The sequence below is a fragment of the Euphorbia lathyris genome, chromosome 7, assembly GCF_963576675.1.
Source record: "Euphorbia lathyris chromosome 7, ddEupLath1.1, whole genome shotgun sequence".
Lineage (NCBI taxonomy): Eukaryota > Viridiplantae > Streptophyta > Magnoliopsida > Malpighiales > Euphorbiaceae > Euphorbia > Euphorbia lathyris.
The window spans coordinates 36,997,491-37,022,694 of NC_088916.1; the positions used below are offsets into that span (position 1 = coordinate 36,997,491).

Below are 25,204 nucleotides of genomic sequence, written 5' to 3' on the forward strand. Positions count from 1 at the left end.
AAAGCTCGGAAGGAATGTCGGGGACTGGACGTAGGCGGAGAGGCCGAACCAGGATAAGTCTGCTGAGTAACTTCTAACCCTTTACTCCTTTATATATTGCTTGCTAAAATACTGCCTAGTGAACATTAACGAACATACGCTGAGTTGAGTAATCTGAGAGTTGGGTTCATGAATAGACTTAAGTGCTATCTCCTGACTCATGGTAGAAACAGTTTTAGTCAGCAGTTGACTAAATCCGCCTCTAACCTTACTCAACATTGCTGTGCTAAAAGACTTAATAAAAGTCTAAGTTCAAAATATAAGTCAGCCTTACGTGAAAATTTTAAATAGTTCCTAACCCCCCCCCCCCCCCTTCCCCCCCTTTGGAACTAATATTGTCATGTTACACGGGACCAACAATAATTACCATAAACACAATATATAATTACCATAAACACAATATTTATCTAACACTCTCTACAAGAGCTCTTGCATATGCACAAGTCAGTTGAGCCCAATCTTAAGAAAGAGAAAGTTATGTATACACTTGTTATTGAAGGATCTCACAAGAGAAAAAGGAAGTTTCCCAATTCTAAAGATTCCAAAAAGAACAAGAGCATTAAGCCAAGTCCATAAATGCAAGAAGTCGAAAGGGAAATGCCACCATTAGAAAATGAACTGTAAGAAGTACATAGACTCTCTCAAGAAGAAGGGTCAGGATGGTGCTTTTACATCTGGAACTAAAGGATAGATAATTCAACTTACTTGTGGAAATGTCACCTAGGCCATATAAGCGAGAAACGCATGTCTAAGCTGCATCAAGGGCTTATAGACTCAGATGCAAATTTGTCTCATTCTTAAGGAAGTACATATTTACTCCCAACTCCAACGTATAAAATAATATAATTTTACCTTATAAGTTGCCAAACAAGATCAACTTTACACTTACCTAACCGAATATTTGAATGGACTGATTTGATAATTATTTGACTGCCACATCAGATTTTTCAAAACAAATTTTGTTAATAAACTGAAGTAGTTTCCTAGATATTGTTAGGTTGTTCATAAAATAGTAACCATTTTAGACAGTTTTTTTACGATTAACCTGTATGGAAGAGAGTTAAATGTTCACATTTTAAAAGGTTGTTTATAAATATTTAGAACTAATTGATATTTGAAAAATTTGATATGACAATTAAATGATGAAGCAAATTTTTTTGTTAGCCATGAGTAAAATTAATATTGTTCAAAACATAAAATTACATAATTTCGTATTACATTTCCTAAAAAATGATAGAAGCAAATTCACATCTTATCCCTCAATTTTATGCCTACCAAACAAAAAATTTAAACAAATTATCAAACCTCCCAAACAGCAATATAATTAAAATATTTAGTTGTATTACTAGCATATGTACAAGTTAATAAAAAAAATAACTACTTAAAAAAAAGTTGCTCGAATAACCAAAGCAGCGTGCAGTTTTATCCTCTTTCTGAGGGGTCCACCAGACCAGAATTACCAAGTCTTCTCATTCTCTCACGCCAACCTAACACCATATATCCATGCCCATCTCACTTATTCTTCACACAATTCACAACTCCTACTTCTATGCTTGATCATCCACCATTAACTCCTAATGCTTTTGCTTTAAGCTTCAACGATTTTAAGTAATTAATTGCTTCATCAATAACCACAACTAAATCCTTGCCCTTTCCACATGGAATTATCTTTTGCAGAATCTTCACTGTCTCTCTTATTCTCATCTTCTTCTTCTTACATTCACAAACCATCTCATCCAATGCCCAACTTTTTCTATTCTCACACCTAGATTCCGCATCATCCTCATACCTGTCCTTCACAGACCTAGCTCTGTCCATTACTGCTCCTTCCAACAATTTACGCTTTTTACTTGACCCTTTGGACCCTCCCACCCCTTCTATGCTTCTCTCTAACCATTTTTGCTTTTTGTAAAAGGTCATTGTACTGGGCGACTGACCTGTACTAGTAACTTCATCATCCTCACCATAATCACTCTCATCATCTGAGTACAGCAACGCATTCAGTTCATCAGTGTCTTCCTGCATCTCACTTCCCAAATCAGCTCCATTGACTTTAGCCCATTGCTCACCTTCAATTGCCCCCAAGTGAATACTCATATTATCTTTAGTTCCAGGGTCTCCTGTCTTTACATTACATGTATCAGAGGTATTTGTACCCAAACAAGTAAAGTATCCAACAGGAGTCCTCATACCAGAACCAAATATCAAACTTGTTTCATCACCTGACTGGTCAAAGACAAGGAATTTCTTCTGTCCACAACCACACTCCATCTTGGGTGAGACCACCTCGTTGCGATTGTCATACGGGACGGTGGGGAATTTACCTTTGAAACCATAGTTTAAAGCAGGCGTGTAAGCCTGTGGAAATTGAGGCCATTGGAATGGCTCAAGTGGTTGATATATGGATGATGTAGCCTTGATAGAAACCATGTCAGTAGCAGGGTTCACAATCGAAGTGGTAGCACACCGCTTACCGCCGCCAAGTGGTGGACCCAAGCAATTCAAGTTGGATGATTGCATATCAATTTGTTGCTGAGGAAACCAGGATCCCCAGTCTTCAACCATCAAACCAAAACAATCACCTGTTGATAATAAAACCAGAATGATTATAAGGCTTATGATGAAAGACACCATGACGACTTCACAAATCAGTTTATACATAATTGTCCAGGAAAACATACCAGAAGAATTCGCAGTGGGCAAAACTGTCCTTCACTTGATGTTTCTTTCAGTAATACCAGAAAAAACAAAAAACTCCAGCTCACTTAACTTGAAAAGGAATACTGAAAAACTAAATCTACGTAACTGGTTTAAGCAGATGACGAAAATATTCAGCCTGGCAAATAGTCAACCAAAAACAAAAATCAATAAAAGAGAAATATTTCATAACATTTGCAACAATTACAAAAAGCAAAGATAATAATACCAAGAATCTCAAAAGAAAAAAAAAAACTAACAAAAAAAAAATTATATCCTACTAGGGTATCTAATTCCCATGACAAAAAAAAAAAAAAAACTGATGCCAAGAATAAAATTTTGTTTCACCAACCTGGCAATCTTGAAGAGGTTGAAAGCATGCTACTACCCTAACTATAATGGTAGCGATCCCAGCAATCCCATTTTCGTGTTTTAATGCCCGGAAATTTGTTTGGCCCGCTGCTTGGCACACCATAACTACTTCCCAACCCTTCAATATAGAGAAAATAGATAGAATGCAATATTCCAGACAACAACAAAGCCGAGGGCTCTCAATGTGTAGACTAGCAGAAGGCGTTGAAAGAGAAACAGATATATAGACAACAGGATGTGCAATACAGAAACTACCAAGAACCAACAGATACACTAAAACAATCACCGGGAATTATTGCCAAAACAATAAATTGAGAATGAGGGCGCAATTTGAACAGGATAGATTCCCTCGATCAGCTAATGTGGCAGTCATAGCAGGGAATAACAATAAAAAAATGTAGATCCCATGGAAAGTAGATTGGAAAACACAGCCACAAATATGGAGAGTAGCCGCTAAGGTTTGCTATTGGAAGAAAAAAATTTATAGAATGACTCTACAGTAGAGGTTCAAAGAGATAACTTTCCGGTAAACGTCAACTGCAAGACTAAAAAACCACTGCATAATGTTTCTGTTAGACAAAAATCGCCACAGTTGTTGGTTTCTTCAATAACACTTGAAGGACCCTGCAATAGAATTATGAGCATCAGAAACACACCTTTAGCATTACTTGCTGCGAACTAAAAATCTTGGATCCCATCTCCCAGTCAACATCGAATTTATTTGGCAACCAAGAACAAAAGAGAACTAAAAAGATTAGAAATAAAGCTGAATGACTTCAATTTAATGGAAACTAACAACCTCTTTTTTTTTTTTTTTTTCTAGTTTTCCCCCTAGACCAAATAAATAAACAAAGTAAATAAGAAATCCAGATACCCTAGCAAAATCAGCTTCATTTTTTTACAGTTACTAGCGTGCATAATAAATCTATTTTACGAACAGCTTAACCATTCATGGGTAACCAAAGGGCTCAACACAGATGACCATTGCTCTAAAGATGAAATTAAGGTCAAAGGTATGAATATAAAGGGAAAACTATTACAATTAAAGTTATCAAGAAAAACAGAGCGGGGCAAAAGAACATCAGCTAAAAAGAAAAGGCAAAAATAGGAACTAAAACACGAACATGGGGAAGAAAGCCGGAAAAAAAAAAGCCGAACAGAACCACATTTGAAGGATTATAAAATCCGAAAGTAGAACCACACAATTCAAGGAATATCTAATAGTATTGTACTTACATAAAAAAGAGGAGCCGATTGAATGAAGAAGAAATCTGTAAGCCGCCAAAGTCTAAATACAGAGATCGATAGCTTGAGCCTCGCAGGGAAAGAGAGATAGATAAGTGAAAGTCGAAATATTGGGAGCACTATAGAAATGAAAATTATAGAAACGCCCTCAGGCAAGGATGATCCGTAATCAATCGAAGGACAAATTATTAGAAACATCTTCTTCTCCATATTAAATGGAGGACCTTTCATACGTATTTTGACACGTATAACATGGACCCACATATTTTATAAGAGACTTTACTATTTTAATTATTAAATGGAGTCACAATACACGTATCCAAATGCGAATTGGGGGTCCTCCGAGTGACATGGAAGACCCGATGCTTAATATAAGAACTCCGAGCGAAGAGAGAGCAGAAAAAGGGAAAATGAAAAAAAAAGACGATGTTTGATACTGTTGAGTGATTTCCGCAAGTGCACGGTTTCGCTTGTAGTAATAAAAAGATATCGCAGAGAACGTTTTTTCACAAAAACTTACTTTGATGCAGTTTTGAATACGTATTTAGGTTTATATTATAGAATACCGTTTAATTGAATTGGATTGAATTGAATTGAATCAATCAGAATCAGATGAGAACTTTATATTAGAAATTTTAGAAAACAATTATGTCTTGAGATTGGATTACAAGACAGAAACTTTTAGCGTTTAAAGTAAGAAAAACGTTAAATTTATTTGCATTAAGCAAAGATATCAACTTAAACTTTGTAAAGATTATAAGCATGTAATAAAAAGTAAATTCCTTTAATTAATAGGCTTTGAACCGTAGAAATCTCTCTGGTTCGGAGTAGATTTCTACCTTAATCAAATTGGTATTTATTTCCGATAAGCCGACCTAACGATCATATCATCCGTAAACACTAATTCTTTCAAGTGTTCAACTAAATTTCCTTGTAACTATGTGAAATTAAATACATTTTAATGGAAACACCAGAATCTTACTTCGAAGATATTATCAAAGTAACTACAGAAATGTATATTGAATTGTGTAAGCTTTTTTATTATAGAATTTGTGAATCATAACAAGTTAATAGAGAAAAGAAAACATGGTAAGCATTCTAACTAATTTGAGTTTCAGGTTGTCAATCCTTTCCTCAAACTTCGTTGGAGTTTGTCGGACTCTAGTGTCGCTTCCGCTGTTCGTTTTTCGTTGAATCTTCGGAATAGAGATGGTTTGTCTTCTACCAGAATGAAAACTCGTCTTCGAATCAATTCTTAATCTAAACTTAATCACTACTGTGTTTGTAATAAATCTAAGAACAATTTGTGTACATCAAGATTGCTTTACAAAATCGAAATCTAACTCTGAATCGTTTCTGACTCAGAATTTCTACATAAATTCTGCTCTCTAATCTTAATTAATCTAACCTACTAACTCTGAAATCAACTCTCTATTTATAGATGTTGAAGAGTCGTATTTGAAGGGTCGTGTCCGCTACGAAGAGTCGTTTCTATCCACCCGAACAGACGTGCTTCTTGGAAATTCAACATGTGAAATTAGTGCTGCAGAGTTGCTGATCCTACCGAGATTCTAGGATCCCTGTTGTGACATGGGGAGCAACTTTTTCCTTCAGAACAGACATGTCTACGTGCCTGAAAATCGTGTGTCGCGACCGAGATATGGGAATCTCGGTCGCGACACGGGATTCTCCTCCCGCTGTTGCGCCGCTTCCCGTCTCCTCGTATCGATGTGCTTATTTTCTCGTCCTTTTGGCTCGTAACTTAGGGTTTTTCCTTCGTTTTTGATCCGTTTTCGCTCTTATTTGGATTTTACCAAATATTTAGGTACCTTGGATCAAAGAAAAATATTCGGACGTAAAAGTACTCTAAATAGATATAAATAGCACGATTTCATGACAAAACTGACGTGAATATTAATGATATTTTAGGTATATTTTGGGCTTAACAAATCTCCACACTTAATCTTTTGCTAGTCCCGAGCAAAATTTCACTGAATTTATCCTTTAACTAATCTCTTATGAAAATAAAACATATATCCTTGTATTCCTTGTTAAATTAGTTAAACCGAAAAGATTAACTTTGCATGGCAAATTTATACGCAAAATATCAAACTAACTAGTATAAAGGCGATATATCATTCGTCTTGTATTTCAATTTTTAAATTGAAGTATTCGGGACGATATAAGCACGCATGTTTTTGAGTCTTTCGTCTCAAGGTATTTCAAAGCACAAAATTTCCTTTCCCAAACCTAAACTATTATATGAATATGAAATGAATAAGTACTTAGGTTTAATTTATTGCTTAGTTACGCCCGTGATAAGGGTGGTCTCGATCGTAACTTTATTTTATTTGCTTTGTGTTCGCTTAAAAGGTACTGTTGTCCTCAAAACAGACTCTAGCAAGTGCACTAGATACAAGTAATAAAATGATAAGTCGAGTATCGTCTCCACAGGGATTGATGGCCAAATTTTACTAGAAAAATCTTCCAGAACAAGGTGTTCGTGGTGTGTGATTTTCTTTAGTTGAGAAATGATTTGATAATGTGAAATAGAACTACTGATGATAAAGATTCAGTTTTAAGAAAATGTGTTTGTTATGATAAAAAGAGAGAACATGTTAAGCCATAGCGGAATAGGTTACATTCATCCTCTAAACATCCTATTTATTCATGAATGACGTAAAGTGAAGTCAAGGTCTCTGCTTTAAAGCTCACTTAAGTCAACTTCCGTGTGTTCTTAAGATTCTAAGATGTACTACAACCCTAAGCGTCCTTAAAGTTGGTTCTTTCTTGCATTACGAGCGAAACAGCATTTCAGTTTAGAAAACCCTTGATACAATCCCCTAACATTCCTGATTCGGGTATTGGACGTTTGATAAAAAGTTCCATGAAGATGAAAGCAGTTCCCTATCATTCATCTAACACTAAGATACATGCATATAGCAATGGAATAAAAGCTTTATCAAACGCAACAGCATATATCATCATTCATTCATAAAAAGGAAAATAGAAGACTTACATAACCAGCCCTTGCTGGCCGAACCAGTTCAAAACGACTACTCACTCATGCTAAAGAGTGAACATCCTGAGTTGTATCTACAGAACTCCATGGAATGAGTCATAATGTTTCGTAGAGAGCTTCTCTCTCTAAAATTGTTTTCAAAATTACCTATCTTCTTCTCCAAAAAGTATCTCTTCTTTTCCTCCACTACCGATATAAATAGGAGGGAAAAAGATCACAAGTACACAAAATAAACTAAAATATTACAAAAATAGAAAGATTGTTCAAGAGATCGAGGATTGCTAAAAGTGGTTAACTGTCCGTCATCAGTTACACAGCGTTATCCGCTGGATCAAAGGGTGCACTTCTCCTCTTGGTTGTTGCAAAACAGGCTGCATAACAGCCTTTTTGACTTTATCTTTTCAAATCTGCATAAAACACTTATTAGTCATTCTTTTAAGTAATCTTACGCCTATAACACCCCTAATTTATCACAAATAGTATGTTTTATTGTAGTCATTTTCATGCCTAACAAATACCCCCAAATTAAATCTTTGCTTGTCCTCAAGTAAACAGAAATAGAAAACAGAACAATTTACTGGAAGAATTTAGGAATGAAAGGATAAGGAAGAAAGATTTGACGAACATACAGATAGAACAGGGAAAAGAGATTACAACAGACTAACAGATGGACAGAAGATGACACTCAGAGGAATATATTTAAGCAAGCAATGTTCAAAAAAGTGGTTATGCCCGATTTAAAACATGCATCCCCTAACCCGAGAAATTCCTCAAAGCTTTAAGATATTACCTCAACGTTCATTTGAACAACATGTTCACACTAAATGCCTTACCAAGGAAGGGATGTTTCACTCACTCTCGAATGACCCTTTTTAGCCATAAGGAATGGAATGCAACTTCTCTCCTTAGCTCAGTGAATATATCCGTAGGGTGTGAATTTGCTCATTGGTCCCATTTCCATGGATCAAAAATTTTCAAACAAAGTCCAAAGGTCTTTATGGGTTGTACTGTATGGTTAAGGCAGAGGTGTGAAAGTGAATGGCTTTTTAGGTGTAAGAATTATGTCCTCATGCAATTTACACAAATACCTTGGTCTTAACCTACAACTCTGCATTTGTTGTTCAACAGATGATTAAACCAATTTTTCTCATCAAAACATACCACTAAACAACCAATCTCACTATTTTAGGCACACAATGTGATTGTGTGCAATGTATCAGGAGGTATCATTATTGATTCATCATATTGCTTCCCTCCTGATCACCATCTCTTATTCATTTAAATATTTTATCTTAATAAGCGCGCAAGTTCCCCCAGAAACACCTATATCTTTAATCAACACAGCTTGCATGAGACAAATTCATAGTGCTTTAGGATCAAAGTGACGGAAATGTGGTTGTTTATTGGCGAAGTTAACGAAAGAAATGGCCAAGCTCAAGTGGTTCATCCTACAATGTGGGTGCAATGCACGGGTTATGTCTTTGATGGATTTAGTTGGGTGCCTAAGTGCCTTTATCATTCAATGTTTGTCAAAAATCTTACCATTTCGACAGGGCTACCAAAGCAAATTCTCCCTAAAGATCATAAGCACTAGCCCACTCTCAAAGAATCAAAGCATTTATATGCTAATGTAGGCTCAAGTTCTCACAGTTTGGGGCTTTTATGCATCAAGGCTAAAGGTCCTTCAAGTGAACTTTGATTTAAAGCAAAAAAAATTTTGGAACTTCAACGCTAAGGAACAAGAATTACCACAAGGCTATCACCACACATTTCAAACATACATGCACTGATTTTTATCACTTAAGAATATCTGCAATGTCAAAATAACAAACAAATGAGTTGTTCACAGGGTGAAACAACTGGCGCAACACAAAACTATCTACTAAGGACAGACAACAATATTAATTTTTCATGCCAAGTGGTCACAAGGGTAATGTGTCCTTCAGAACATACCATACTGATACTTTGTACAAACTTTTATCATGTTATGCATAAGGATATTGCAATTCTCAATGTAATTCCCCACCCCCAAATTAAAATATAACATTGTCCCCAATGTTATCATCAGCAGGCATAGGAAATTTCATAACATGATCAAATGTCAGTTAAACAGGTAAAAAGAAGGGTTATAAGTGTTACCAGATGCTTCGGACATCGACAAATGGAATGTTCAGACAAGCGGGGAAAGAGAGGAATCAACCTCTCGATCCTTTTCAGGAACAGTGCCATCCCCTTTCGAGGAGGCTACGGCATTGGTGGTTGTCTCAGGTTTTGCTCTTACCGGACTTTTAATCGAGGCACCAGAGGGACTCTCCCGCCCTTGATCTTCCTCCACACAGATGTGCTTCAGAACATCAACCTCGCCCTGTAGCTGAGCATTTTTATATTCCAGAGCTTGTATCTGGTCTCTGTTGGCTTTGGTTTGGGCGAACATGGCGTTCAACTGGGAGAGGATATCTTCGTTGGAGAGCTTGGAGCACTTTCGGTAGAAGCCTAGATCCCTGGCCTGTTCTACCTTCTCAAATTCCGATGAAACTGACACTGCTGGCTCATTTTTCCTCTTCTTGCTCTCAACCCTCTTCGACTCGACGAAATCCGACATCCACACCCACTTTCCGTTAACCATCTTCCCGAACATGATGCTTTGTAGGCTTCTCAAATCAATTTGCTCCGGGTGGTTTACCACCGTCAGCCTGTTTCGGTCTTCAGGTTTGAAGACCCCTATTGCCTCTGCAATGCACGTTACGATGTTGCCACAATATATGAGGGAAGAGTTCTTCTGCCCAAAAGCACTAACATATTCACCAAACCAGAACCCTAAATTCATCATGCGCCCAGTCATCATGCTCCACAGAGCAGTAAGATCCGTGTTGGGGATGGTTGCTTGGTTTTCTCGCGCAAAGATGGTTCCAAACACCAGTTTGTGCAGATAAGGGAGGGCGTAGTCCTCGATGTTAGATGCCTTAGAGGCACTTCCATCATAACTTGGCTGGCCCGAAATAGAATGCTAGAAAATCGTTGGGTCGAACTCATCTGGGCTTTCAGTGAAAGCCCCCTTGTAACCTTCCGATTCCAAGTCATCGTCATCAGTAGCACCTAGCAGGTGGTTAAAGGTGTTCAGAGACGGCCGCTGGGTGTGGGTCATGAGCCGGAAACTAAATTTCCCTTCTTCTTCAGGGTCAGTTATCTTAGGATCATGTTTGAAAGTGGCCAGAAACTCCAGCGTGAGTTCCCTATAAGCGGGCTCCTTCATTTCAAAGAAATAGTCGAAACGGCCTGCTTCCATGCGCTCCTTAACATGACCCGAAAGTTTAAGTTTCTTCAAAGTCTGCCAGCAGATCGTTCTTACTGGCCCGAACTCAAGCTGGGCCAAATCCTCGTAGTACTGTTGAATGCTTGTGTCTTTGAACTGTGATAATTTCTTCACTAATTTTCATCTGGTACGAATGCCACTGCACTCTTGCCAACCATTTTGCCTTTCGATTTGTCCTTCTTCGCCCCCTCTATTTTTACTGTCTTTCCAGAGCCGCGAGTCCTCATCCTGCGAATGAGACTAAATAGCTGCACTAAAAATGGTTATCAAGAGAATATGGGGAACGGTGTGAGAGAGAGAAATAAGAAAAACAGGTTTACTAGGGTCCGCATTCCACCCTTTGTCATTTAAGTAGAAATTTTTTTGAAATGGCCTGTTGCCAGAACCGTCATAATTACGACGCTTCTCTTACCGCCACCTGTAAGGAGTTGGTGTGGCAACAGCCGCGGAAGCTTGAAGAGACGTCTTAGGGAGGGGTGCAAATGGTTACTTTTTTGAAATTAACTACACTTTACCTACTTCGAATTTACCGAGAGAGGTGTGCAGGATAAGTACAAAAAGTAGCCCTAAAAGGTGTGATGTGACGGGCCTCTTATCCTCAAGATTTTGTAATTTAAAAGTTTTGGCCTATATATTTCCCTCCCATTTGCACTTCTTTCTTTTTTTCATATAAGTAAAAATTAAAACTTATCCCTAAAAGAAGGGTTTGCTCATAACTTAAGGTAATGCTCACAGTTTCACGGACCCTAATTTCACCACAAAATTAAGTAACATAGACATTGTTAACATAAAAGATAATCTACAAAAAAAATTCAAACAGGTAACGAGGTTCTAGGGTTACCCCCGTTTGCTTGCTGCAATTGGTGTTTGCAGCGGACACCCTGTCTCTGAGTCTAATGGCTTAAAGGATCCTGGAAATGGACCGTGTCAATTGCCCCCTAGAATTCATTCTCGAGATACGGTTTTAACCTTTGTCCATTTACTTTAAAAGGTTCATGACCGTTCTGAACTATTTCGACCGCTCCATGGTAGAACACCTTGTTCACAATATAAGGTCCAGACCATCTTGATTTCAGCTTTCCAGGAAATAATCTAAGCTTTGAGTTGTACAAGAGTACTCTCTGTCCTTCATGAAACACCTTTCCCTGGATTTTCTTGTCGTGCCATCTCTTGGTCTTATCCTTATAGTTCACTGCGTTTTCGTAAGAGAACAGCCTAAACTCCTCCATTTCACTCAACTGCGTCTTTCTCTGTTCACCAACAGCCTGTTCCTCAAAATTTAGAAAAGTTAGCGCCCAAAATGCATTGTGCTCCATTTTAACCGGGAGATGGCATGATTTTCCATATAACAGTCTAAATGGTGACATTCCTATTGGTGTTTTGTAAGCAATTCTGTAAGCCCACAATGCGTCATCAAGCTTGTTCGCCCAGTCATTCCTACAATTGCCCACTGTTTTCTCAAGGATTGTTTTGATCTCACGATTTGAGATCTCCACTTTCCCACTAGTTTGTGGGTGGTATGGTGTGGCAATTCTATGAGTGACTCCAAACTTGCCCATTAGTCTTTCAAATTGAGCATTACAGAAATGAGTGCCTTGATCACTAATGATAGCTCGTAGGACACCAAAGCGGGCGAACAACCTTTTTAGGACTTTTACAACCACACGGGCATCATTAGTGGGACTAGCTATTGCCTCGACCCATTTTCTTACATAATCAACCGCAACCAATATATACTTGTTACCAAAAGATGAAGGGAAGGGTCCCATGAAGTCTATGCCCCATATGTCAAATATTTCACATACAACAATATTGTTTAAGGGCATAGCATTCCTGACTGAGATATTACCTGATCTTTGACACTCATTACATATACTTATGAACATGTGGGCATCCTTGAATAGAGTTGGCCAAAAGAAACCTGACTGCAGCACCTTCGTGGCTGTTCTGCTTGCACCATGATGCCCACGAGCTTCTCTGTCGTGGCAATGGCTCAGAACAGCCTGTCCTTCCTCCTGGATGACGCACCTCCTTATGATCTGATCTGCACATAACCTGAAAAGATATGGTTCTTCCCAAAAATAATATTTGATCTCTGTATAGAACTTTTTCTTCTGGTTAGTGGATAAGTTGTGCGGTTTAATTGAACTAGCCAGATAATTAGCAATGTCATCAAACCAAGGAGTGAGGTTTAGAGAGTACAACCATTCATTAGGGAAACTCTCTAGGATTTCTGGTTGTTTCTGGCTGACTTCAGGGGAGATCCTTGACAAATGGTCAGCAGCTACGTTCTCTGTTCCCTTCTTGTCTTTGATTTCGAGGTCAAACTCTTGAAGCAACAGCAACCATCGAATCAGCCTCGGTTTAGCATCTTTCTTTGCAAACAGGTAGCGGAGGGCAGCATGGTCAGTGTAGACCATAACTTTTGACAAAACCAAGTATGGTTTGAATTTGTCGAAAACGTATACCACCGCAAGAAGCTCCTTCTCTGTTGTGGTATAGTTCTGTTGTGCCTCATTCAATGTTTTACTTGCATAGTAGATTGGCCGAAACTTCTTCACTATTCGCTGGCCAAGAACAGCCCCCATGCATGTGTCACTAGCGTCGCACATCATTTCGAATGGCAATTCCCAATTTGGTGCGGCTAGAATGGGTGAGTTGATCAGTTTGCTTTTCAAAATCTCAAATGCCTTTACACAGTCTGTTCCGAACGTGAAATCCACATCTTTATGTAGCAGAGCTGATAGTGGTAACGCGATCTTTGAGAAGTCCTTTATGACACTATTGGGAACAGCCAGTTTCTCGATCACTTCCACCTTTGCTTTGTCAACCTCCATTCCCTTTTCCGAGATTTGATGTCCGAGTACAATTCCTCCTGTGACCATGAAATGACACTTCTCCCAATTTAGGACCAGGTTTGTCTCCCTATAACGAACTAAAACAGCCTCCAAGTTATTCAAACAACTTCCAAATGAATTTCCATACACGGAGAAGTCATCCATGAAGATCTCCACAGTTCGTTCCACCATATCATGAAAGATTGACATCATGCACCTTTGAAATGTTGCAGGTGCATTGCATAACCCAAATGGCATACGTCTGTAAGCATAAGTCCCATAGGGGCATGTGAAGGTTGTTTTCTCCTGATCTTCGGAGTGAATGGCAATCTGATTGTACCCTGAATACCCATCAAGAAAACAGTAAAACGCATATCCTACCAAGCGTTCTAGCATCTGATCTATAAATGGCAAAGGAAAATGGTCTTTCCTCGTTGCCTCGTTGAGCTTTCGGTAGTCTACACACACTCTCCAACCGGTTATGGTTCGTGTAGGAACCAATTCATTCTTTTCATTCAAAACAACTGTAGTACCCCCCCCCCCCCCCCTTCTTTGGCACAACGTGCACAGGGCTTGTCCAGATACTGTCAGATATAGGATAAATGATGCCTGCATCCAGTAGCTTGATCACTTCTTTTCTTACAACCTCCTTCATGTGCGGGTTCAGTATGCGCTGTGGTTGGACACACGGTTTGTGGTCTTTTTCCATTAGAATTCGATGCACACACACCGTCGGGCTGATTCCCTTAATATCATCAATCTTCCAAGCAATTTCATCCTTGTTACGTCTCAAAACCTCCATAAGATGCGCTTTCTGATCGGGAGTTAGCTTGGAAGATATAATTACAGGGCTTCCATTTGGTGGTTCAAGGAAAGCATATTCGAGGTGTGAAGGCAAAGGTTTTAGTTCAGGTTTAGACAATGGCACAGTGGGTATTTCTGGTGGTTCTTGATGAGTAGGCACAGTTGGATCCGTGGGAAGTGGTGAAGCTTCTGTTTCAATGGAACAACCTGTTCCTTCACAAAGATTTACTTCTTCTCCCAAAAGCGCCTCCAACATGTCCTGTCCTTGTTCCTGTGAATCAGATAAACTATGGAAATCATCTAGGAAAAAGCAGATGTCATCATTGGTGTTAGCACATCTCATGGCTTCATTCATTTTGAAAATGATTTCCTCCCTATTAATTCTCAAAAATAATTGCCCTTCTCCCACATCAATCAATGCTTTACCCGTTGCTAAGAACGGTCTACCTAGAATTATGGGAAGATGCAAATCCTCATCTATATCCATTATTATGAAATCAACAGGTAGTATGAACTTCCCTACCTTGACTAACACATCCTCTACAACTCCCCTAGGATAGCATATAGATCTATCAGCCAATTGGATTGACATCCTAGTTGGTTGTGGTTCACCTAACCCTAGCTTAACATAAATAGAGTATGGCATCAGATTTATACTAGCTCCTAGGTCACATAATACATTCTCAATATTTAACTTGCCAATATAACATGGGATTGAAAAACTCCCTGGATCCTTCAGCTTTTTAGGAAGCTGCTGCTTGTTCTGGAGTATGGACGAACAGTCCCTGTTCAGCTGGATCATTGAGATGTTTTCCAATTTCTTCTTATTGGACATGATATCTTTCAGGAATTTTGCATATGTGGGCATCTGGGCAAGCGCTTCCACAAAGGGGATGCTAATATGTAACTTCCTCAATGTGTCTAGCACTTTGGAGTTTTGCTCTTCAAGCTTTTTGTTCACGAGCCTCGCCGGATAAGGTACAAGTGGTACATAGGGAGGAGGTGGATAGTACTTCTTCCCTTGTTCCTCCTGATTCAGGTCAGATGTGAGATCAGTCTCGATGGGCCTTTCTTGGTCAGGAACAGTCTGTTCCCTTTCTTTCTCTGCAATTTTGGATGTACATGCATACTCAGCACTTTTACTAGCTATCAAAGGAGGAGTGGTTTCCTTACCAGACCGTAGAGTGATAGCCATGACATCTCCCTTAGGGTTTGGTTCGGTGTTGCTCGGCATCACCCCTTTTCCTTTTGATGATGAAGCTGCCAGTTGATGAACCTGTGTCTCCAAATTTTTGATGGAAGCCTGTGTTTGCTTCATAAACTGCATCATCATGGTCTTCATGTCCTGTCTGATGTCCTCCTTTGGTGGAACAGGCTGTTTGTAAGGTTATTGAGGCTACCTTTGATAATGTCCTCCTTGCTGCTGCTGGTATCTTAGTTGTTCCTGCTGGTTTTGCTGTCCAGTCCATCCGAAATTCGGATGATTTCTAGTGGCTGGATTGTATGTATTGGAGTAAGGATTTGGTGGGTTCCTCTAATTGTATCCAACATAATTACATTGTTCCTGCTCACCTTTTCCTTGTTTCACTCCAGGACAGTTGATGTTGAAGTGAGGCCCTCCACAAAAATCACATACATCATTAAATGGTGGTTCACTATGGATGGATGACACATTAATTTTGTTGAGCTGCCTGGCAAGCTGTTCCACCTGGGTGGTTAGCTTGGAAACTACATCACCATCTGCCGTCCTCTTCCCTTCACTCCTTGCTGAGTGCGAATGATAACTTGTGCTTACAACCTTTTTAATGAGGTCATACAAGGCTTGTGGTTCAAGATCCTCGGGGTTACCATTCGCAATGGACTCAATCTGGATTTTGTACGTGTTAGTGACTCAATTGTAAAAATTTTGCACTTGCATCCACATGGGGATGCCATGATTTGGTACCCTTCGTAACAGCTCCTTGTACCTTTCCCATGCTTCGGCCAAAGATTCGTCCTCTTCTTGTACGAAACGGGACACCTCATTTCCGAGTTTGATAGCTTGTCTTGGTGGAAAGTATTTCATCAGAAAAGCACTGGACATGTCCTGCCAGGTTGCGATGGTTCCTGGCTGTAAGTTCTTTAGCTAGTTCTTTGCTTTATCCTTGAGAGAAAAAGGAAACAGCTTCAGCCTTATCACATCATCGCACACTCCTCTGTTTGATCGGAAAGTATTACACAGCGTAACAAACTCCTAGATATGTGCGTTTGGATCCTCAGACTGGTATCCATTGAATTGCACGTCTGCTTGCAACATCTGTATCATGGATGCTTTTACTTCGAACATGTTGTTTCCTTCGTTAGGCAATACAATGCATGACGAGTGTCCTTCTGTGGTAGGTCTGGAGCAATCCCTGATTCTCATAACTGGTGGATTGTTGTTTTCACCTTCTCCTTCCTGATTAGGTTGTTCTGGTACTTTTCCAGCCATCCTTCTTTTTCTCTGCCTTTCTCTTTGTCTTGCTCGTCGAGCTCCCGCTTGGTTTCGTCTACACGTTCTTTCTAATTCAAGATCGATAGGAAAAACTAGTGGTCCAGCTCTACGCATAGATAGTGAGAAAAACTGCCCTTGGATGCACTACTTAACAAAAAAATTAAAAACACCTTGTTTCACAGAAATTTTCAGATAAACTTTGTTGCTTTCAATCCCCGGCAACGGCGCCAAAAACTTGATGTCCTCAAAACAGACTCTAGCAAGTGCACTAGATACAAGTAATAAAATGATAAGTCGAGTATCGTCTCCACAGGGATTGATGACCAAATTTTACTAGAAAAACCTTGCAGAACAGAGTGTTCATGGTGTGTGATTTTCTTTTGTTGAGAAATGATTTGATAATGTGAAATAGAACTACTGATGATAAATATTCAGTTTTAAGAAAAGGTGTTTGTTATGATAAAAAGAGAGAACAGGTTAAGCCATAGCGGAACAGGTTACATTCATCCTTTAAACATCCTATTTATTCATGAATGACGTAAAGTGAAGTCAAGGTCTCTGCTTTAAATCTCACTTAAGTCAACTTCCATGTGTTATTAAGATTCTAAGATGTACTACAACCCTAAGCGTCCTTAAAGTTGGTTCTTTCTTGCATTACGAGCGAAACAGCATTTCAGTTTAGAAAACCCTTGATACAATCCCCTAACATTCCTGATTCGGGTATTGGATGTTTGATAAAAAAGTTCCATGAAGATGAAAGCAGTTCCCCATCATTCATCTAACACTAAGATACATGCATATAGCAATGGAATAAAAGCTTTATCAAACGCAACAGCATATATCATCATTCATTCATAAAAAGGAAAATAGAAGACTTACATAACCAGCCCTTGCTGGCCGAACCAGTTCAAAACGACTACTCACTGATGCTAAAGAGTGAACAGCCTGAGTTGTATCTACAGAACTCCATGAAGGAGTCATAATGTTTCGTAGAGAGCTTCTCTCTCTAAAATTGTTTTCAAAATTACCTATCTTCTTCTCCAAAAAGTATCTCTTCTTTTCCTCCACTACCGATATAAATAGGAGGGAAAAAGATCACAAGTACACAAAATAAACTAAAATATTACAAAAACAGAAAGATTGTTCAAGAGATCGGGGATTGTTAAAAGTGGTTAAAAAATTTTGACCCTTGAACACTCAAGGGTCGATTGGTCATGTCATCATATTGCATTCTGCTGCCCATTTCTGCCCGTTCTTGCCCGCTTGTAAAGTCGCTGTCCGTCATCAGTTACATAGCGTTATCCGCTGGATCAAAGGGAATAAAAGCTTTATCAAACGCATATAGCAATGGAATAAAAGCTTTATCAAACGCAACAGCATATATCATCATTCATTCATAAAAAGGAAAATAGAAGACTTACATAACCAGCCCTTGCTGGTCGAACCAGTTCAAAACGACTACTCACTCATGCTAAAGAGTGAACAGCCTGAGTTGTATCTACAGAACTCCATGAAGGAGTCATAATGTTTCGTAGAGAGCTTCTCTCTCTAAAATTGTTTTCAAAATTACCTATCTTCTTCTCCAAAAAGTATCTCTTCTTTTCCTCCACTACCGATATAAATAGGAGGGAAAAAGATCACAAGTACACAAAATAAACTAAAATATTACAAAAACAGAAAGATTGTTCAAGAGATCGGGGATTGTTAAAAGTGGTTAAAAAATTTTGACCCTTGAACACTCAAGGGTCGATTGGTCATGTCATCATATTGCATTCTGCTGCCCATTTCTGCCCGTTCTTGCCCGCTTGTAAAGTCGCTGTCCGTCATCAGTTACATAGCGTTATCCGCTGGATCATAGGGAATAAAAGCTTTATCAAACGCATATAGCAATGGAATAAAAGCTTTATCAAACGCAACAGCATATATCATCATTCATTCATAAAAAGGAAAATAGAAGACTTACATAACCAGCCCTTGCTGGTCGAACCAGTTCAAAACGACTACTCACTCATGCTAAAGAGTGAACAGCCTGAGTTGTATCTACAGAACTCCATGAAGGAGTCATAATGTTTCGTAGAGAGCTTCTCTCTCTAAAATTGTTTTCAAAATTACCTATCTTCTTCTCCAAAAAGTATCTCTTCTTTTCCTCCACTACCGATATAAATAGGAGGGAAAAAGATCACAAGTACACAAAATAAACTAAAATATTACAAAAACAGAAAGATTGTTCAAGAGATCGGGGATTGCTAAAAGTGGTTAAAAAATTTTGACCCTTGAACACTCAAGGGTCGATTGGTCATGTCATCATGTTGCATTCTGCCGCCCATTTCTGCCCGTTCTTGCCCGCTTGTAAAGTCGCTGTCCGTCATCAGTTACATAGCGTTATCCGCTGGATCAAAGGGAATAAAAGCTTTATCAAACGCATATAGCAATGGAATAAAAGCTTTATCAAACGCAACAGCATATATCATCATTCATTCATAAAAAGGAAAATAGAAGACTTACATAACCAGCCCTTGCTGGCCGAACCAGTTCAAAACGACTACTCACTCATGCTAAAGAGTGAACAGCCTGAGTTGTATCTACAGAACTCCATGAAGGAGTCATAATGTTTCGTAGAGAGCTTCTCTCTCTAAAATTGTTTTCAAAATTACCTATCTTCTTCTCCAAAAAGTATCTCTTCTTTTCCTCCACTACCGATATAAATAGGAGGGAAAAAGATCACAAGTACACAAAATAAACTAAAATATTACAAAAACAGAAAGATTGTTCAAGAGATCGGGGATTGCTAAAAGTGGTTAAAAAATTTTGACCCTTGAACACTCAAGGGTCGATTGGTCATGTCATCATGTTGCATTCTGCCGCCCATTTCTGCCCGTTCTTGCCCGCTTGTAAAGTCGCTGTCCGTCATCAGTTACATAGCGTTATCCGCTGGATCAAAGGGAATAAAAGCTTTATCAAACGCATATAGCAATGGAATAAAAGCTTTATCAAACGCAATAGCATATATCATCATTCATTCATAAAAAGGAAAATAGAAGACTTACATAACCAGCCCTTGCTGGCCGAACCAGTTCAAAACGACTACTCACTCATGCTAAAGAGTGAACAGCCTGAGTTGTATCTACAGAACTCCATGAAGGAGTCATAATGTTTCGTAGAGAGCTTCTCTCTCTAAAATTGTTTTCAAAATTACCTATCTTCTTCTCCAAAAAGTATCTCTTCTTTTCCTCCACTACCGATATAAATAGGAGGGAAAAAGATCACAAGTACACAAAATAAACTAAAATATTACAAAAACAGAAAGATTGTTCAAGAGATCGGGGATTGCTAAAAGTGGTTAAAAAATTTTGACCCTTGAACACTCAAGGGTCGATTGGTCATGTCATCATGTTGCATTCTGCCGCCCATTTCTGCCCGTTCTTGCCCGCTTGTAAAGTCGCTGTCCGTCATTAGTTACATAGCGTTATCCGCTGGATCAAATGGTGCACTTCTCCTCTTGGTTGTTGCAAAACAGGCTGCATAAGAGCCTTGTTGACTTTATCTTTTCAAATCTGCATAAAACACTTATTAGTCCTTCTTTTAAGTAATCTTACGCCTATAACACCCCTAATTTATCACAAATAGTATGTTTTATTGTAGTCATTTTCATGCCTAATAGGTACCGATCATGCCATGGGTGGACGCAATCGTTACTTTAAACTTTAAACACGTTTAATTTTTGCTTTAATTTTAACGTTCCTTCCATACTTCGATTGTGATAAGGGTGGTCGCAATTGTGGCCAAAAGTATTGTTTACTTAATTTTCTTCCCTTTCATACCTCGATTGTGATAAGGTTGGTCTCAATCGTGGCCAAAAGTTAAGAATAGGACTACTTGATTTAATTAACACGAGTTATAAAATTAAAATTGTAAATTGGGAGAAAGAAAAATAGCACATTCATCCTATATTGACTTAAAATTTAACATGTATTATGGCTAAAGTTTCCTTAAAAACTTCCATTGGTGTTAATGTAAGACGAAATCAAAACCGAGCTAAAATTTGTTAGTTCAATTTAATGTCTATAAACCTGATTGAAAATTGAAAATAAGATTTATTGTATCATGAATTTACATGATATAAAATAGAGATTGAAATAAGGAATTTTTTTACTTAAATACATGATAACATCCAGATATTATTTATAGGACCAAAAGGGTAATTAACCAAACGACCGCGTATAAAGATGATCGTGAAAGCTATGGCGTATCAAGTAAGCCACCTGGATGGCGGATCACATAGATTCCTCAATACGCCATCAATAGCCAAACTATTGGGAGACCCGTCATCTCGCCTCGATACGCCCCCTGAGCGGCTGAGCCGATTCCCCATAAAGGCAACTAATAACCCATTAATGAGCTAACGGTTATACTTGAATAAAATCAGTAACCGCCATTAATGAGGCATTAATGGAGACTTTCTAGTTGCCAAGAGTTACAACTATATGAGTATAAATAGCTTGCATCCCAAGCTATTGAGGTACACACACACGCTTTCCTTAACCCTACTTCGTGCTTATAGTTTATCCTTCTATACTTTACTAACTTTAGCATCGGAGCTTCCCCACGCCGATCCCAACGGTGCCCCACAGGGAAGAGCACCGATCAAGAATTCACCACCAGTCATCAATTGGTGCGGTGATCGTGGAAGTTTTGATCATAAAAGAACTTAGTTCACAAACACAAAGATGGCAAGTGGAGGGTCGAACCCTTCAACTGGAACAATAACACCTTCAATACCAACTTCAGTCAATAATCCCCAGACAAACACCGGCAATATAGATCCCAATGCACCGATTGTTCAGGATGAAAGAGAAATGTCGCCTGAGTATTTCATGGATATTTGTGCAAAAGCAGTGGGAAACCTCTATGGAACAGTTATGGCGGATCGATTGAGAGCTTACCTGGCGAATCCCGTCGTCGGTGGACCCACAACAGGGAACTGTCCCACCACTAAACCGTCACCCGCCAAGGCCGAGTACATCAGCGTGGCAGGCCACCTTTCTCAGGCCGGAGGCTCGTCACGGCTCAGCATTCTTGCTCTCTCAACCTACGGATTCGGTGGTCACCAATCCAGAGTTAGGAAGTGCCCTACCAATAAATAGGAGACTATTTGAAGAAGTGCCAGAAGAAAGTCGGAGGAATAATCAGGCTCCCCAAAGGAATACGGCTAATCCAGGAATCACTATTGGCGAACCTCGAATTCCTCCGGTGCAAACTGGAACGCAGGCTGGCCAAAGGCAAACCAATGAGGCCGCGGGTCCTGGTCACCCGTAGGGCGGACGTATTGATCCTAGGTGCGGAAGGCGGACCAGATCTCGTGGATGAAGATGGTCTAGATCTCGTTCCCACCGTAGAAGGCGGACCAGATCACCTCGCCAGGAAATACCACTACCACCACCAGAACAAGGAGGAGGCGGACGTCCTCCACCTAGAGGAGGAGGCAGAGGTGGCAGACGATCACCATTGGATCCCTCATCACAGTCTAGCTCCTCCTCCTCTCAATGGAGTAGATCCCACAGTAGGAGACGCCCGAGGATGGATCGCAACTTCATAGCTGAAGAGGTTCGGGCGGAAATGCGAAGGCATAATGAAGAGAATGCCAAGCACAATCCTTTCGCCAACAGAGAATCACCATTCACAAGGCGGATCGAAGATGTGGAAACTGATAGGCAGTTCAAAATCCCAAACATACCCAGTTACTCGGGGGAAGATGAGGCCCACGCAAGGAAGTACCGCATGTTGCTCGCGATTAATGGCGCCAGCGAAGCAGTCTTGTGCCGAATGTTCATAACCATGATGAAGGGACCGGTGTATGATTGGTTCCAATCCCTCCTGCCAGGGTCAATAGATAGCTGGAATCAGTTGAGCAGTGAATTTTGCGCAAAGTTCACAGGGAGTATTCCGCCAGTTGTTTCATTGCGAAAGCTCTTTGAGTTAAAGCAAAAGGAAGATGAGTCCCTTAGAGATTATGTCAATAAGTTTAACAAGTTATGCATCCGAGTGGTGGATGTGGATGTTTCCATGGCTGTTGAAGTAGTGATAAAGAATATGACCTGCAAAAGCCTGCAAGAGGATCTGATCAGGCACAAGCCCAGGACCACTGCAGAAGTGATGGAAAGATGCAAGGATTTCATGGAAGTTGATGACATCCGAAGAGAATCTACTTCTCCTCCTAAAAAAGGGAAAGGCGAGTCCCGAAAGAGTGAAAAAGAGAAGGAAAAGCTCCCTGATTCATCCTCCAGAAGTAGACGGAGGGGTTCTAGGAACAAATCGGTGTATAGACCATCGTTCACACCATTGAACACCCCTAAAAGTGAAGTGCTGATGTGGCTAGAAAATAGCCAACACAAGCTGAGCATTTCATACCCCAAATCAAAAGGGGGGGGGGGGGGGAATACACCAATACGGGGAGAAACGCCAAAAAATTAAGAGGCTCATTGAGAAAGGAAAGCTGGATAGGTTCGTCCAGAACGATAAAAAGAGTGATGATGATAAGCCAAGAGATGATCCAAAAAAGAAGGCCAAGGGCATTATCAATGTCATCGCCGGCGGACCAGGATACCAGCCCTCAGTTAAAAAATCCAAAACAACTGCCCTTGATAGAGCATCACTCAATCGCCCATTCGCAGATATTGGTTCAACAATTCCTCCACACGTGGACGCTCTTGTTATCACTATGATGGTAGAAGGATGGGAGATGGAGCGAGTCATGATAGATACAGGCAGCTCATGCAACGTTATCACCAGAGGAGCTTTTGCCAAACTTAAAGTTGATCCGATCCAAATAGAGACCACCATTGTGGACATCTTGGGAGTAACAGGCCATACGATCCAAACGAAGGGACAAGTGACCTTAGAATGTGAGTTGGCGGATGAGGATCAGCATGGGTTGGAGATCTCGAGTTTTCTATCATGGATGGACAATTGGCTTACAACATCATCTTGGGACGCCCTTTTATCTCAGAAGTGGCAGCTCTGATATCAATACGCCACTTGGCGATGTATATCCATACGGCTAAGGGAGGGGTAATGATCAGCGGAAATCAGAAAGTGGCTCAAGAAACATACTCCGCCTCCTTATCGATCCACCCTCAATCTAGGGATGAAGAAGAAGAGGAGCTTGTTACAGTCGCCCTGGGAGATACGAAAATGTTCCTCATTGCGGATGGAAAGCAAGTACAGATCGCCAAAGGATTGAGAGCAGAGATCGAAAATGATGTCACAAAGGTCCTCCTTGAGTCAAAAGACGTGTTTGCATGGAAGGACGAGATCCTTACAGGGGTCAGTGCGGACGTGATCACCCACAAGCTGAATATCGCCGAAGATGCGGTTCCTGTGGCTCAGAAAAGAAGGAATCATGGTCCGGAGAGACAGAAAATGATGGAGGAGGAGATATCTAAGCTGAAAAAAGCAGACGCCGTTGAGGAAGTTATTTATACGCAATGGCTGGCGAATGTGGTCCTAGTTAAGAAGGCAGACAGATCATACCACATGTGTATTGATTTTACAGACCTTAATAAGGCACATCCAAGGACAACTACCCATTGCTTTGCATTGACATCTTAGTTGACGGAACAGCAGGACATGCCATATATTCCTTTACAGATGTGAAATCGAGCTATCATCAGATCCCCATGGAGCCATCTGACAGGATCAAAACTTCCTTTGTAACCCACCAAGCAACCTATTGCTTTAAGGTTATGCCTTTTGGGCTTAAGAACGCTGGAGCAACCTACCAGCGGATGATGAACAAGATATTTGAAGGAAGGAAGGGAAATAACTTATCGGTGTATGTGGATGACATGATCATCAAAAGCACCACAATGGAAAAGCATGTTGAGGACATAAAAGAAGTTTTGGGAGTCCTACGCCATCACAATATCAAGCTGAACCCAGAGAAGTGTACTTTTAGGGCAACTTACGGGAAGTTCCTGGGATATATGATCAGTCAGAAGGGAGTGGGCCCCAATCCAGACAAGATCAAGGCTGTATTGAACATGAAAGCTCCACAAAACGTTAGAGAAGTGCAACGCCTCAACGGGCGGATCATAGCGCTTGGCAGATTAATCTCATGCTCTGCTCGAAGATGTCAGCCATTCTATGAGGTGATTAAGAAGCAGAAAGCATTTGAATGGAATGAAGATTGCAAGCTAGCCTTCGAAGGAATCAAGCGTTTCCTCACGGAACCGCCTCTAATGAGCCGGCCCCTTGAAGGTGAGGATTTATACATGTATGTTTCTGTCACTGATAAAGCGGTTTGCACTGTCATGATCAGAGAAGAAGGAGGTCAACAATATCCAATCTACTATGTAAGCAAAGTCTTGAAGGATGCCGACACTCGGTATTCAAGATTGGATAAG

The 25,204-nt window shown here is 40.0% G+C and overlaps 1 protein-coding gene and 1 non-coding gene across 2 annotated transcripts; one reads left to right on the top strand and one right to left on the bottom strand.

Annotated features, from left to right (window-relative positions):
- Positions 1–1,238: 1,238 nt before the first annotated feature.
- On the bottom strand, positions 1,239–4,505 carry LOC136200798 (transcription factor bHLH145-like). The gene is made up of 4 exons (XM_065991253.1): positions 4,345–4,505; positions 3,089–3,732; positions 2,721–2,875; positions 1,239–2,621 (listed from the first exon to the last, which is right to left on the bottom strand). Exon 4 carries the CDS (start codon positions 2,602–2,604, stop codon positions 1,597–1,599), a length of 1,008 nt encoding a protein of 335 aa, XP_065847325.1. The 5' UTR covers positions 2,605–2,621; positions 2,721–2,875; positions 3,089–3,732; positions 4,345–4,505; the 3' UTR covers positions 1,239–1,596.
- Positions 4,506–16,257: 11,752 nt separating this feature from the next.
- Positions 16,258–16,364, top strand: LOC136201754 (small nucleolar RNA R71). The gene has a single exon (XR_010674096.1). It is a non-coding gene; the product is annotated as a small nucleolar RNA R71 (small nucleolar RNA).
- The last annotated feature ends 8,840 nt before the right edge of the window (positions 16,365–25,204 follow it).

Coding starts and splice junctions, on each gene's coding strand:
- LOC136200798 (XM_065991253.1), bottom strand. CDS start 2,604: ATGGTTGAAGACTGGGGATCCTGGTTTCCTCAGCAACAAATTGATATG.